Source organism: Dermochelys coriacea, chromosome 9 (genome assembly GCF_009764565.3).
Source record: "Dermochelys coriacea isolate rDerCor1 chromosome 9, rDerCor1.pri.v4, whole genome shotgun sequence".
Classification (NCBI taxonomy): Eukaryota; Metazoa; Chordata; order Testudines; family Dermochelyidae; genus Dermochelys; species Dermochelys coriacea.
Window position 1 is genome coordinate 55,559,864 of NC_050076.1, and position 12,499 is coordinate 55,572,362.

Genomic DNA, 12,499 nt, shown 5'->3' on the forward strand with positions numbered 1-12,499 from the left:
TCAGGAAGTTCATTTCACAGACAAATCTCTTGATCAAGAATGCTTGAGGCCAGATCCTGGCTCCCACTATGGTCCCTGTATGGCTCCAGCACAACTAAGTGGCTTCAGAACCAACTTAGTGAGCTGAAAACATCCTAATGTAGGGGAGGAGTACCATGCCACTCTTCACACAGCTCCCTGACCAGGAAATGTGGTCTGTGGGGAATGCGTAGGTGCTTAGATACTATGGTGATGAGCACTTAATAGCCAGTGTGAGTTACAGTAACGCCCAGATAAACATGATCATTTCCACCCTCTGTACCTCAAAACAGCACCCTGGAATCCCCATATTCACCCCTGTCATATAGTTATGATATATTTCACACAAAGCATGCCATGAAAAATATTATATGAAAAGTCATGATCTGCTGAAACCCATTGTTCTGTCCAAATATGTATATCATTAGTGTGTGTGAATTTATGAGATTTTGCTGAATGGCTATTACTGAAATATCTTATAAGTTTGAGAGTCTCTAATGCTAGTTCTCCAGTGACAATGACAAAGGAAGTGATCAACATCCAGGCGGATGTTCAACAATCGTCACCAGACATTGACCAGCAAGGGAATAGTAAACAAAGGATTTACAATTCAATGACAGTTGCGCAAGCACCACACAATGGGGACTGTTCAACTCTATGACTTAGTTGCACAAGACCACACCATGATTGTTCAACCCTGTGACTCAGCAAGGCCCACCAGGCATGCCTGGACTAGCGTCTTCCAGGCACATGGACTGAGGATATAAAACAGGGGACAGTAGCATCATGCTTCTGCCTTTCTCCTCCCGCACCTATGCTGGAATCAACAAGAACACTGGGAAGACAAAGATTTCAACTGAGGAGACTGGTCCCAGGCTTAAGAGAGAAGCCTGTGTGTCCAGTGTGGTGAGAAAACTGCTTGATCTAAATACTATCTAGTGTAACAAGATTTAAGATTTAGACTGTGGTCTGATCTTTTATGTCTACCAGTTATAATCATTTAAAATCTATCTCTCTGTAGGTAATAAATCTGTTTTATATTTTACCTAAAATTGTGTTTTGGTTGAAGCGCTTGGGAAATCTCAACTCAGTTTACAAATGGTGAGTGGGGCAGACTGGGTAATAAACTTACACTGGTCAGGCTTCTGACATGGGCAAGATGGTACAGCTCTGGGGTGCAAGGCTGGGGAACTGGGGGGAGTTGTCTGGTGCATTTCTCTGTGTGATTCATGAGTGGCTTTGGGAGCATTCATGCAATGTAGCTGGGTGTGGGGATCCACATGCTGTTGTGCTGAGTAATAATAGCACACAGAGGGGTTTGCTCCTTTTCACTAGCATGGTATTGTGAGGGACAGCCCAAGCTGGAGAGTTAAGGGGACACAGTTCCAGGTTGCACCCCAGGGTTCCCATCCCACACCCACACTAATTCTTTGGATAAATGAGGATTTAGCCAATACTTCCTTGCATGATCTAACTATTCTAGGAATCCCACAGCAGACCAAATGCAGGTGCTGGCTTGTAGTATAGTAGCTTGCAGACAGCACTCTACTATTTACTATGCTTGGTGCCAGCATCAGCATGGCTTTCCCACAACTCCACATAAACTTGATAAGGTACAAGGGTTGTGACTCCACTTACAATTTTTATCTTGTGTTTTACTATAGAAGTTGCCAAATAAAAATTTACAGAAGAAAAATGTTAATAAAAATAAAGTGAATATAATTTATTCTTGTATCTTGCATTCAATATTTTACATTATTCCCGACCTGTTTTTTTTAAATAGCCTCTTCTTTAATTGGGATAGCTACTTAAACATAATTAATGACACCACAGTTGATAGCCTAGAAATGTTCAACTGTATTGTTCTACACATCTTATCAAACAAATCTAATCATCACTTGTATGTGTTTGTAAGTCAAGAACAGCTGCCAATTCCATTCAGTTGTCTTGTTTCTACAGAGACCAAAATGTAAATATGATAGATGTGTTCTCTCACTGCGGTTATTGTTGCTGTGGATATGGGTTCCAGTTTCAATCTCTTTGACCTTCTTTTTTAAGGGGTGAAATTTGCAACAATCACAGATTGAAATTTGACATATTAAGTCACATCCAAGGGAAAAACATTTCTGGGTTTGTTTCTTTTAATAAAGCCTCACCCTCAAAAAACAGTAATTAAAGTGTGCACTTCAAAGTTTAATCATTAAGGTGATGGGGACTTTTTTTTTTACATTATACAGCTCAAAATGAGTTGATTAAAAAAGTAAAGTTTTGCAAGGGGGTCATCTATGCAGTTTAACCTTGATCATTAATTTACAAAGACTACCAAAGGATTTTAAATGGGGTAGATATTTAACTCTGAAAAACTGTTTGAGCAATAACCACACTGCAATAAATATAATGAGGATTTTCACTCTCACACTTAACCTGCATATTCTATTTTGCACATAATACGTATACAATATTCTCATTTACTCAACTGAGAATTAATTAGTCCTTATGCAAACCAACCCCCCTTCTGCTAATCAGCATTCAAGTGACTATATAAATGTAAAACAGTTTTTGTATAACAGAAAACCATACGTCTCCTGGATACTATGGTGATGAATAAATGTATAATGTCTGAGGGTGACAGTGGGGAGGGAAAGCACTGTACATTCTCGCACTCTGATTGGCTAAGACTGTTCAATTTCAACATAAATTCAAGTAAATTGTCATGAATGGGAATTTATGTTTCCAATTAGGAGAAAATAGATCCCTGTAGGCCTTAACTCAGAACTGCAGCTTCATTGGTTTATATTAATAGTGTATACATATGCATATTTGCTTTATATTTCACAGGACTTATATACCCTGAACTCCCTTCCTTAGGCACCAGTGAAGCGTCCTCTAGCAAACAGAGACAGATCTCACCTGCCTCTCGCTCTCTGGCATCCAATGAGTCCACTTTGCAGCTGCCTCATTGGTTTTTCTTAATATTTGCCCTTTCTCATTTTTTGGTCAGCTCTTCCTCATCATGATCCTCACCTTTCCCTTCTGAATTTCTCTCCCATTTACTCATTTTCAGTGTCTTAAAATCCATTCTCATTGCTCCAATCACTAATTCTCCTGCCTTCTGACTCCATGTTGAACCCTGTGCTTCCTGAGTTAAACTCCAAGTGCCTCCATTGTGCTTCCCAGCAGAAGGCCCTACTCCTGCCCAGAGCAACGGGAGAAGCAACACACTCAAAATGCAGCAATGAGAACATCAGAGAGCCAGTATCCTGGCCGCTCCCTCCAAAGCACCCCTGCTCACTCTGCTCTCGGCCCCTCGCAGGCATCACAGAGTTACTACTCTGCCTGCATTCTGTGAGCCAACAGCCTACTCCTTTCCCCACAGAGATCAGTATGGGCTGGACACTCTGTACTGGTTTTTCACCATTTGAAGCAGCTTGTGCTTGAAAGTAAGGAAGATGACAGCAAAGGCAACTAGCAGGGTCAGGCAGACAGGGAGAGTAAGCACCAGGTACAACAAAGCCATATTCACTGTCATCCACCTGCAGCTCTGGAGCACAGACTCAGGCAGCCTCACTGTATTAATAATGTTAGAGGAGTAGTTGCAAGTGACCTGCCCCCTGTCCACAACACGCACTGTCCTGAGACTGTGAAGGAAGTCCCACCACTCCAGTTTGCAGCAGTCAAATGGGTTCTGGCTGAGGTAGAGCACACTCAGACTCCTCCCAAGTTGCTTCTTCATTGAGTGCTGTGGAAGAGAGGGAAGATGGTTTCTCCGGAGATCCAGGGTATGCAGTTTCAGACCACTCAAGGACTCTGGGAAGCTGGCCAGGGAGTTTCCAGAAAGGTCCAAACTTACCAAGTTCTGAAAGCCAGAGAAGTCAATGTCTTCCATGGTGGAAGAGAGACCAGTGTTCCTGAGAGATAAAACCTGCAGCATTAGTGCAATATCTTTTAGAGGTTGCAGGCCCCGAGCCAGTGCTCTCTGATTGTTAGACAGATCTAAGTGTGTTAGCAGTGTCCCACTGAAAGCATTGCTCGCCACCATCTCCAGGCCACACCCAGCCAAGTAAAGTTTCCTAAGGGATGTTACATTCCTTAAGTCTATGCAGATGGGATACTCAGCCCCATCTGCATTAGCTTGCTGGGGACAGAGGTCTATGTGGTTGTGACTGAGGTCAACTGTAGTGATCTCTGTGTGGGTGAAAATGTTAGGCGGCACCCTCTGTAACCTATTGGCACTCAGATTAAACGATCTAAGATTTGGCAGGGTGCCTTCAGAACCTAGGTCCACCTGCAGTTCTGAGAGCTGATTCTGGCTGAGATCAAGATCCCTGAGCATGCCCAGGGGTTCTCTCTCCTGGATGTGAATGGTCTCTAAGCAATTCTGGTTGAGCTTCAGTTGGGAGAGAGAAGTCATCCTTCCCAAGAAGCCATCAGGGAGGTACCAGAACTGGTTTTGGCTCATATCCAGAAACCTCAAGGAAGAGAGATTGCTCAGGCTGACCTCTTCCCAGAGACTGAGGGTAGTGACATTAGTGGTATTGCCCTCTATGAGAAGGAACTGTACTGTGACATCCATGAGGGATGTAGCATTGGGAAGTTTGTGATAAAAGCTCATCTCATTGTCCCTCAGCAGCAGGGAGCGCAGTTTGCTCTGTCTTGGTAGTAGCGGGAAGAACAGGAGCCGGTTGTGGGAGAGATCTAGCGTCTCCAGCTCAAAGACAGCATCACCCTCTATGGCCAGGAACCACTCGATTATGTTGTTGCTGGCATTAAGTGTCTTGAGCTGGGTCAGATCAAACTCCACGATGCAGGGAATGTAGTTGTAGGCCAGATTAAGCATCTGCAGGCCCTGCAGACCTTCAAAGGTGCCCCCCTCGATCTCATAGATGTAGTTCTTCTCCAGGTTCAGCTCCTTCAGCTGGCTCAGGCTTTCAAAGACAGAGGAGTCCAAGCGCATTATGATGTTTCTGGCCATCGACAAGGACTCCAAGGAGGACAGGTTGCGAAGCATGGTAGCCACCATGTCCTCAGTGAGATGATTCCCAGACAGGTCCAGTTTCCTCAAGGCTGGTAAGGAGCGAAGAGCAGCTGCCGTCACAGAGTAGTTTGTAAAGAGGGTGTTGTCTGCCAAGGAGAGATTTTTGAGGTCTCTGCTGCCAAGGAAGGCCCCAGGTTCAATGAGTTCCAGTCTGTTCCCACACAGGCTCAGTGTCTCCAGGTTTTGGTACTGCAGCAGAGAGGTATTCTTTAGGGTCCATATAGTGTTGTGATCCAGGAAAAGCACCTCTATGTCAGCTGGGAGGTCTGCTGGGACTGTGCCTTGCCCTCTCCCATTGCAATCCACAGCTCTGTGTACCTGAAACAAGAAATACAAATATATCTATATCTATATATAAACAAGACTGGAAATAGTGAAACTGGGGGCAAAGGCTTAGAGTTCAGATAGGAGAGGATGCACAACATCTGATTCTTTATTTTCTGCCACCACCCTGACCTCTCCACCTCTTCCAGACGACAAACATCAGATGGTAGCAGCAGTAATTTTTGCCTGAATCACTGATATGGTGAGGCCTGTGGGCAGCTGGGGGAAGACGATAACTGCCCCTCAAAAGACATACAAGATCAGATTGTTTCATGTTCTCTGTGTGTGTATATAAATCTCCCTTCTGTATTTTCCACAAAATGCATCCAATGAAGTGAGCTGTAGCTCACAAAAGCTTATGCTCAAATAAATTTGTTAGACTCTAAGGTGCCACAAGTACTCTTTTTCTTTTTGCGAACACAGACTAACACGGTTGCTACTCTAAAAGATCAGATTGGCCTACTCTGAAGTTACAGCCAGGGTCTGCTTTCCAGCTGACCATCTATGTTCCCTATCTCCCTTTACAACTCCCTTCTGGGATGCACTGGAAAGCAGAGCCTGCCTATGGGAGTAAACCAGGGCAGGACATGACCCTGTTCCAACATTCTCCCTGCCCGCCTACCCTGTTGGAATAGCATCAGCCACTCCTGGAGGCTGAGTCGCTGACTTGCACCATGCATGGCTCCAAAGGCAGCAGCAGCATGGATCAGAGTCCTGGTAAAGCAGACCTGCTGTTAGAGCTCCCACTCAGTGGATGTGGATCAAGAGATTGCATTGTGGGGGAGGAGGCAGTATCCTTGAGCAGATGAAAAAGGGGATCACAGAGTACAGAGCAAATGAGGGACCAGAAGAAAGAAAGGGGACTCCCCACCAAGGAGTGCGAAAGAGCCAATCAAGAAGAAAGAGGGATTTGGAATGATGCAGAGAAGGGGATTCGGGGATGCAGGAAGAGGAGGAGAAATTAAGGGTGCAAAGCACCAGAGGAGAGGAAGGTTGATCTTGTGATTAAGACACTGGACTGGGACTCAAATTCTGGGTTCAGCTTCATGTTCTGCCCCAGAGTCCCTGTGTGACCTTGGGTGAAACACAATCTCTCTCTGCCTTTCTCAACCCCTCATCTGTAAAACATGAACAGCAGCACTTCCTCTCCTGTCTTCTCTACTTAGACTGTAAAATCTTTGGGGAAGGGGCTGTCTCTTACTTTGCGTATGCACAGGATCTAGCACAATGATGTCCTGGTCTCATCTGGGACCTCTAGGCACTAATGTAGTATAAACAAAAAGAGGAGAAAACAGGACAAGAAGAGGAAAGAACCAAAAAGAAATTGGAGAAAATCCACCCTGTTCTAATCAGTGCCTCTTATCAGACAGAAGCTGGCTGCCTGGAGCAGAACCAGTTCTGTCAGCAGGAAGCAGCACAGAAGTACTGAAATCACTTAGACTGGCCTAAAGGAGGAAGGCTAAGAAATGGCAAAAATTATTCAGGGGAAGCGTTGCATTTGGTTTATTATCACATGCTAGGCCAGATCCTCTGAAGGATTCAGTACCCACAATAAGGACCAGATTTTCAAGACCAGTTCTATTTACCTAAGTGGTCAGATTTTCTGCAGAGCTCTTTACATTAGTCAGTATGTTGGGTGCAGCTGAGCTCTTTTACAAATCTGGCCTCAGCTGTGGATGTCGAGCACTTGAAAATCTATCCCTTAGTGTGTAAGCTCCTGGGGCATCTTCCTCTGCTTGCCGTATAGCCTCAAGCATACTTCACTGATCAGCAAATAAGCATCATTTCCAGACAGGGAGCTGCAGCTGCTCAGCACCTCTGAAAATCAGGCCCAAGATACCAGAAGTTACCCAAAAACTGAGGCACCTAGAAATCAGTGGCCACTTTTGAGAGTACACACAGTATTTCCAAACTCCCCCCGCCCTTGCTATTTGTGAATCACAATCTCTAGCCTACGCAGCTTCTTCATTTGGCATCACTCACCTCATTTCTATATTTTTATTAGTTTCAAAGACAAAGTGAATAAATGCTGTTCCTATGGCAATATTTACATTACAATGCCCTATTCCATTTTATCAATCAACTCCACGAGACGTCCTGCTTCATTCACTGTGCACCATCTAAGCCTCTTGCCTCATATTCAAAAATGGCAAACCAGGTTTTGCTCACATTAAGAAAACCCAACAACTCTGGGCTGAGATCAAGTCTGGAAAACTGCAGCCTGATGGTGAAAGTCATAGGCTAGAATGAAAACAATGGAACAGTGCCTACACTGAGCAGTCACTGCCAGTGCTTCTAGAGTACATACTCAGAGTATACACCTGCTTTTCCGAAGGCAGTGTGCAGCGAGAAGTGAACAATTAACAAGTTTATGGGTTTGCATAAGAGGACTCACTAGTTTGCAGGTCCTGTGATACGTTGCCAGGGCCATTCCAGTCTTGTTTCCCCATCCTGCTACTATAAAGACTAGACTCAGGAAGAGACTGAGAAACACTGACTCCATCTCAACAGCAATGGTCCTGCAAAGAGAGAAACCAAAGATAAGGCACATTTGAAAGATCTGCTCTACTTTTTTCCCTTCATTCATAATTATTTTTTGGCACACCAGAGGATTTCCCAGGAAACATAAGACGAGACAGTCTCTGCCTCCCAAACTTTCTTACATGGAACAGGGATTTTAGATCCTCTGTCAGCCCAAGATCAGACTTGGGCTCTAAACATTTTCTCGGCAGCACTTTCCTCACACTGTGGTGTTGGATCCACTGCCCCCACCAGGCCTAGCTATACCATGTGGGACTAATGCCCCACTGGAGCACCCTTTGCACCATGGCATAGGGATGACACTGGAGATGTGGGTGGAGCACATTGGGCATCATGACAGTTTTCAGAGTAGCAGCCGTGTTAGTCTGTATTCACAAAAAGAAAAGGAGGACTTGTGGCACCTTAGAGACTAACAAATTTATTTGAGCATAAGCTTTCGTGAGCTACAGCTCACCTTATGAAAGCTTATGCTCAAATAAATTTGTTAGTCTCTAAGGTGCCACAAGTCCTCTTTTTCTTATTGGGCATCAGTGGCTCTCAGTTGACTTAACAGTTCCTAGAGGGCTATTACAAGACAGCATAACATGCCTCTGGGGGGGCAAACTCTGCCCCAGGCTCCAGCTAGGGAGTGAAGCCATTTGTATCCCCCCTTCCCCCATGTGTCCAGTGCAGTTCCAGTGGAGTTTGAGTCCTATACAGGAAAATCTGCACTGGAGGCATCTTCTGGTCCCAACTTTATTAATTACTCTGAAGTTTATTGCAACAAGATGGTCTCTGTTGCACAGTTCAACCCCTGGTGTAAGAACAGGGCAGGTTAATTTTGTGGTTCAGTAGTCCAATGTCTAAGCCACTCAGGAGGTTCTCTAATGCTAATAGAGAGGTAACCTCACACCCATTTACACTGAGAGACAGTGTGGACCAGTGGCTAGGGAACTCTACTGGGACTCAGGGCCTATGACCTGGACAAGACATTTTACCTCTCTGTGACTCTGTTTCCTTTCCCACCCTTGTCTATCACACCTATTAACGTGATAATCAAACAGTATTTAGGCACCTAACTCCCACTGAAATCAACTGAAGTAAGAAGCCTAATGCCTTTGAGGATCTGAGGCTGAACTCTTTGGGATCAGGGACAGTTTCTCATTGTGTGTCTGTGCAGCATCAAGCACAATGGGACCCTGATCTCAGCTGGAACAGTTGGCACTGGTGTAATACACAGAACACAAATTCATATAGAGTTTGAATAGAGGAATAGACAATGTGTGTAGAAATATGCTACATTTTGACGCTAGGATGTGAAAATCCTTTTTAAAGGAACATTACCATCTAATTGAAAAGCTACTTGCCCACATCAATTAACTGACATGTTTCATAAAGAAGTTTCCCTCTATATTATAAGTTGCAAAATCTCACGCGTCAAATGTTCTCTTTATGTGTCTTACCAGCAAACAAGGGGCTTGATTTTTAGCCATGCTGACGCACAACTCCAACAGAAACCAAGCCCTGAACTCCCCTGAAGATCCAGTCCTTAATTAAGGTTCCAGAGATGGAGATCAATGGAACTTGCTGCTTTTCAATCAAGTGAAATCAGATAATAATGGCAATTCATGGCATCAGAGTTTATAACATTTGCATGCAGGAGAATGATAAACCTAAGGCAAACATGCCTGGAGACCTTGATTACACTACTCACAATTCGCATTCTATGAGCAGTGTTTTCAAACCTGTGAACTAAAGAAATGGAAGATCCTTTCTGGAAGCTGAAGTGGCTAGATCAGAGGTGGGGAAACTATGGCCCCACGGGCCACATCCGGCTGCGGGACTGTCCTACCTGGCCCTTGAACTCCCAGCCCCTCCCCTGCTGTCCCCCCTCCCCTGCAGCCTTAGCTCGCTGTGCTGTCCGCGCTCTGGCCCTCTGCTCCTGCTGGGCAGTGCAGCAGCGGGGCTGGCTCTGGCCGGGCGGTGGGGCTGCGAGCTCCTGCTGCTCTGAGCAGCATGGTAAGAGAGCGGTTGGATAGGCATGGGAGTGCCAGAGGGCCTGATAGGAGTTGGGGCAGTCAGGGGACAGGGAGCGGGGGGGGGTGGATATGGGGGGGGGTCCTGGGGGCGGTTAGGGGCAGGGGGGTCCCAGGAGGGGGCGGTCAGGGGACAAGGAGCAGAGGGGGTTGCATGGGTCAGGGGTTCTGAGGGGGCAGTCAGGGGGTGGGAAGTGGGAGGGGGCAGATAGGGGATGGGGGCCAGGCTGTTTGGGGAGGCACAGCCTTCCCTACCTGGCCCTCCATACAGTTTCGCAACCTTGATGTGGCCCTCAGGCCAAAAAGTTTGCCCATGCCTGGGCTAGATCTAAAGTCTTGGACAACCTGGGGCAATTTCAGATTTTTTATTTTTGTTTTACCACCAGCCAAACCACCACTAAATTACAGATTCAAAGAGATCATTTACTGGTCTCCCTGGGGGTTCCCCCTCTTTTTCTATATTTCCTCTGGGACAGATCCTCAGCTGGTGTAGCTCAGTATAGCTCCACTGAAGCCATTTGCAGCAATTGAGGATCTGCCCTCCATGCCTTGAGCGGTGCCAAGATACCACCGGAATAGATGCAGTATTAAAACCTAAAACAGACCAACCTTGATATATCTTTATTTCAGCCTTTTCTGGCGTCCTTCACACTGATTTTTCTATCATATTTCACCTTTCTTAAATGTTTCAATGCTTTTTAACCTCAAACTCTTTCCCTTTACAGGAGGTTCTCTCTTTTCTCACTCAGCCTCTCTCCCACAGCTGACTTGTTTGTTCTCTCCCAAGCTCTGTCTGCCCACCATTAACTGTCTTCCCTCCAGTGACAGCCCTTCTCCCTCCATCTTTCTCCCAGCTTGCCCTGTTGGGATGCGGGCCAAAGTGTGGCTTTTGCAGCATCCTCCCAATACAGGTGGTGAGCGTTCCAAGGGAGACCATGAGAGAAAGCGAATTTAAGGGCATTGTCCTTCCCGACGCTGGCACAGCCCCGATCACCACAGAGCGGGAGGGGAGGACACTGCTCTACAGAAGGAGTTTTCTGCAAGCATGAAGCACATCGAGGCATACAATACTTGGTAACGCTCCACACTCCCAGTGCTCAGATGTACACACAAGAGTAAATCATGGGTGCCATGGCTATCATAATGACCGACCATCCACCTGGGAGTTTCTTTCCGTTGTCCTCCCCTGCACCCATCCCTGAACTTTATCTTGGACAGGGTGAAGTGCAGAGCCCAGTTTTGGGGGTTACTCACCGCTCGGGGCAGTGTGCACAGATCGCGGGCATTCATGCTGCACACAGCCACCCTCCTGCTCTCTCTCAGCTCCTTCACAAAAGGCAATGTTAGCTGCAGCCTTTTTTTTTTTCTTCCTCTCACTTAGCATCAGGTTAATTTAGATCTTGCGGAAGGAACTAACGGAAACTACAGTCACATGGATTGCAGAGTTTGCTGCAAGCCACTCTGCTTACTGATATCAGCACTTACTCAAGGGTCATGCACATGCAAGTCAATTAAAAACAAGAAGGAATCAGGAGCAAGGGGGAGGGGAAGGAAGGGGAGGGGAGGAACTAGCCCAGGTCCAGGCTATGAAACCATTAGCTGAACTCAAGTTAATTGCTCTGGGACCTCTTCTGGGGACAGTCTGTATGAGTGGTCTGCTCTGGTCTGTATGAGTGGTCTGCTATGACATTTGTATCAGGGCTTCTCTGTTTGGACAAGGGAGCAAAGACATCACAGTTTCAGTCTGATCAGACAAACTGGAGCCCATTTGAAAGCTCTCCCACTACAAGAACCTGCAGGCTATATACAGAATGACACACAATATTCCCATATTCTGCAGTGCTCAGAGGTTACCCCCCTCTCCCTGATTCCAATGTAACCTTCCTCTTAACGTTGTGATGACCATCATTCTGGCTGAGGAATATTCTCTGCAGAGCCATCAATACCGCTCCTCAGGCAGGCTAACTCCATTATCAAACTATGGGGAACAAGGGACCCAATCCAACTCCCACTGAAGTCAAAGGGAATCTTTTTCCATTCATTCCAAGAGGATATGAACTAGGCCTCTAACAGTCCTAGCCCTTGAGCTTGGGAGCAAAAGAACAGGACCTGGAATCAAATCTGCATCTCCTGCATGGTCGGTCACACCAGGCCAATGGGCCAGCTCAGAGCCTCATTTAAAGAGTTCTAAAAGCAAGTCTTAGGATTCTGTTATAAAGAAGATTCCATGTAGCAAGCTAGACCCAGATCTGCCCCCAAGGACTCAGGTTTCTATAGCATTGAGCATGGCAGCTGGAAATTCTGGGCAGCTTCATTTAAATATTAAAAATGGAAATTTTTATGGAATTCAGTACAAAAATACTAATACCAAGAGTGCAGCATCCCCCATGTTACTTTCTTTGATATTAAAATTCTATTTATTTTAAGCCGTCCTCACATTTTACATTTTCAGTGTTCTACAGAGCTTTGTATTAACTTCTGCCATGCAATGAAACATTATTGTCATTGGCAGTGATTGGGAATTGGGCCACAACATAAAGAAAATTGGAGTTTTTGGCAGAGGAGG

The 12,499-nt window shown here is 45.7% G+C and overlaps 1 protein-coding gene across 1 annotated transcript; it reads right to left on the minus strand.

The window, feature by feature from the left end:
- Nucleotides 1-1,716: 1,716 nt before the first annotated feature.
- Nucleotides 1,717-11,564, minus strand: NRROS (negative regulator of reactive oxygen species). Its single transcript, XM_038416400.2, has 3 exons — nt 11,188-11,564; nt 7,773-7,896; nt 1,717-5,371 (listed from the first exon to the last, which is right to left on the minus strand). The coding sequence occupies exons 1-3, from the start codon at nt 11,217-11,219 to the stop codon at nt 3,398-3,400; spliced, it is 2,130 nt and encodes a 709-aa protein (XP_038272328.1). The 5' UTR covers nt 11,220-11,564; the 3' UTR covers nt 1,717-3,397.
- Between the last annotated feature and the right edge of the window lie 935 nt (nt 11,565-12,499).

Excerpts from the sequence above, each read along its gene's own strand:
- NRROS (XM_038416400.2), bottom strand. The coding sequence starts at position 11,219 with ATGCCCGCGATCTGTGCACACTGCCCCGAGCG. Across the intron at positions 7,897-11,187 it reads TGTGCACACTGCCCCGAGCG|GACCATTGCTGTTGAGATGG; the intron begins GTGAGTAACCCC and ends CTCTCTTTGCAG. Across the intron at positions 5,372-7,772 it reads ATCACAGGACCTGCAAACTA|GTACACAGAGCTGTGGATTG; the intron begins GTGAGTCCTCTT and ends TTCTTGTTTCAG.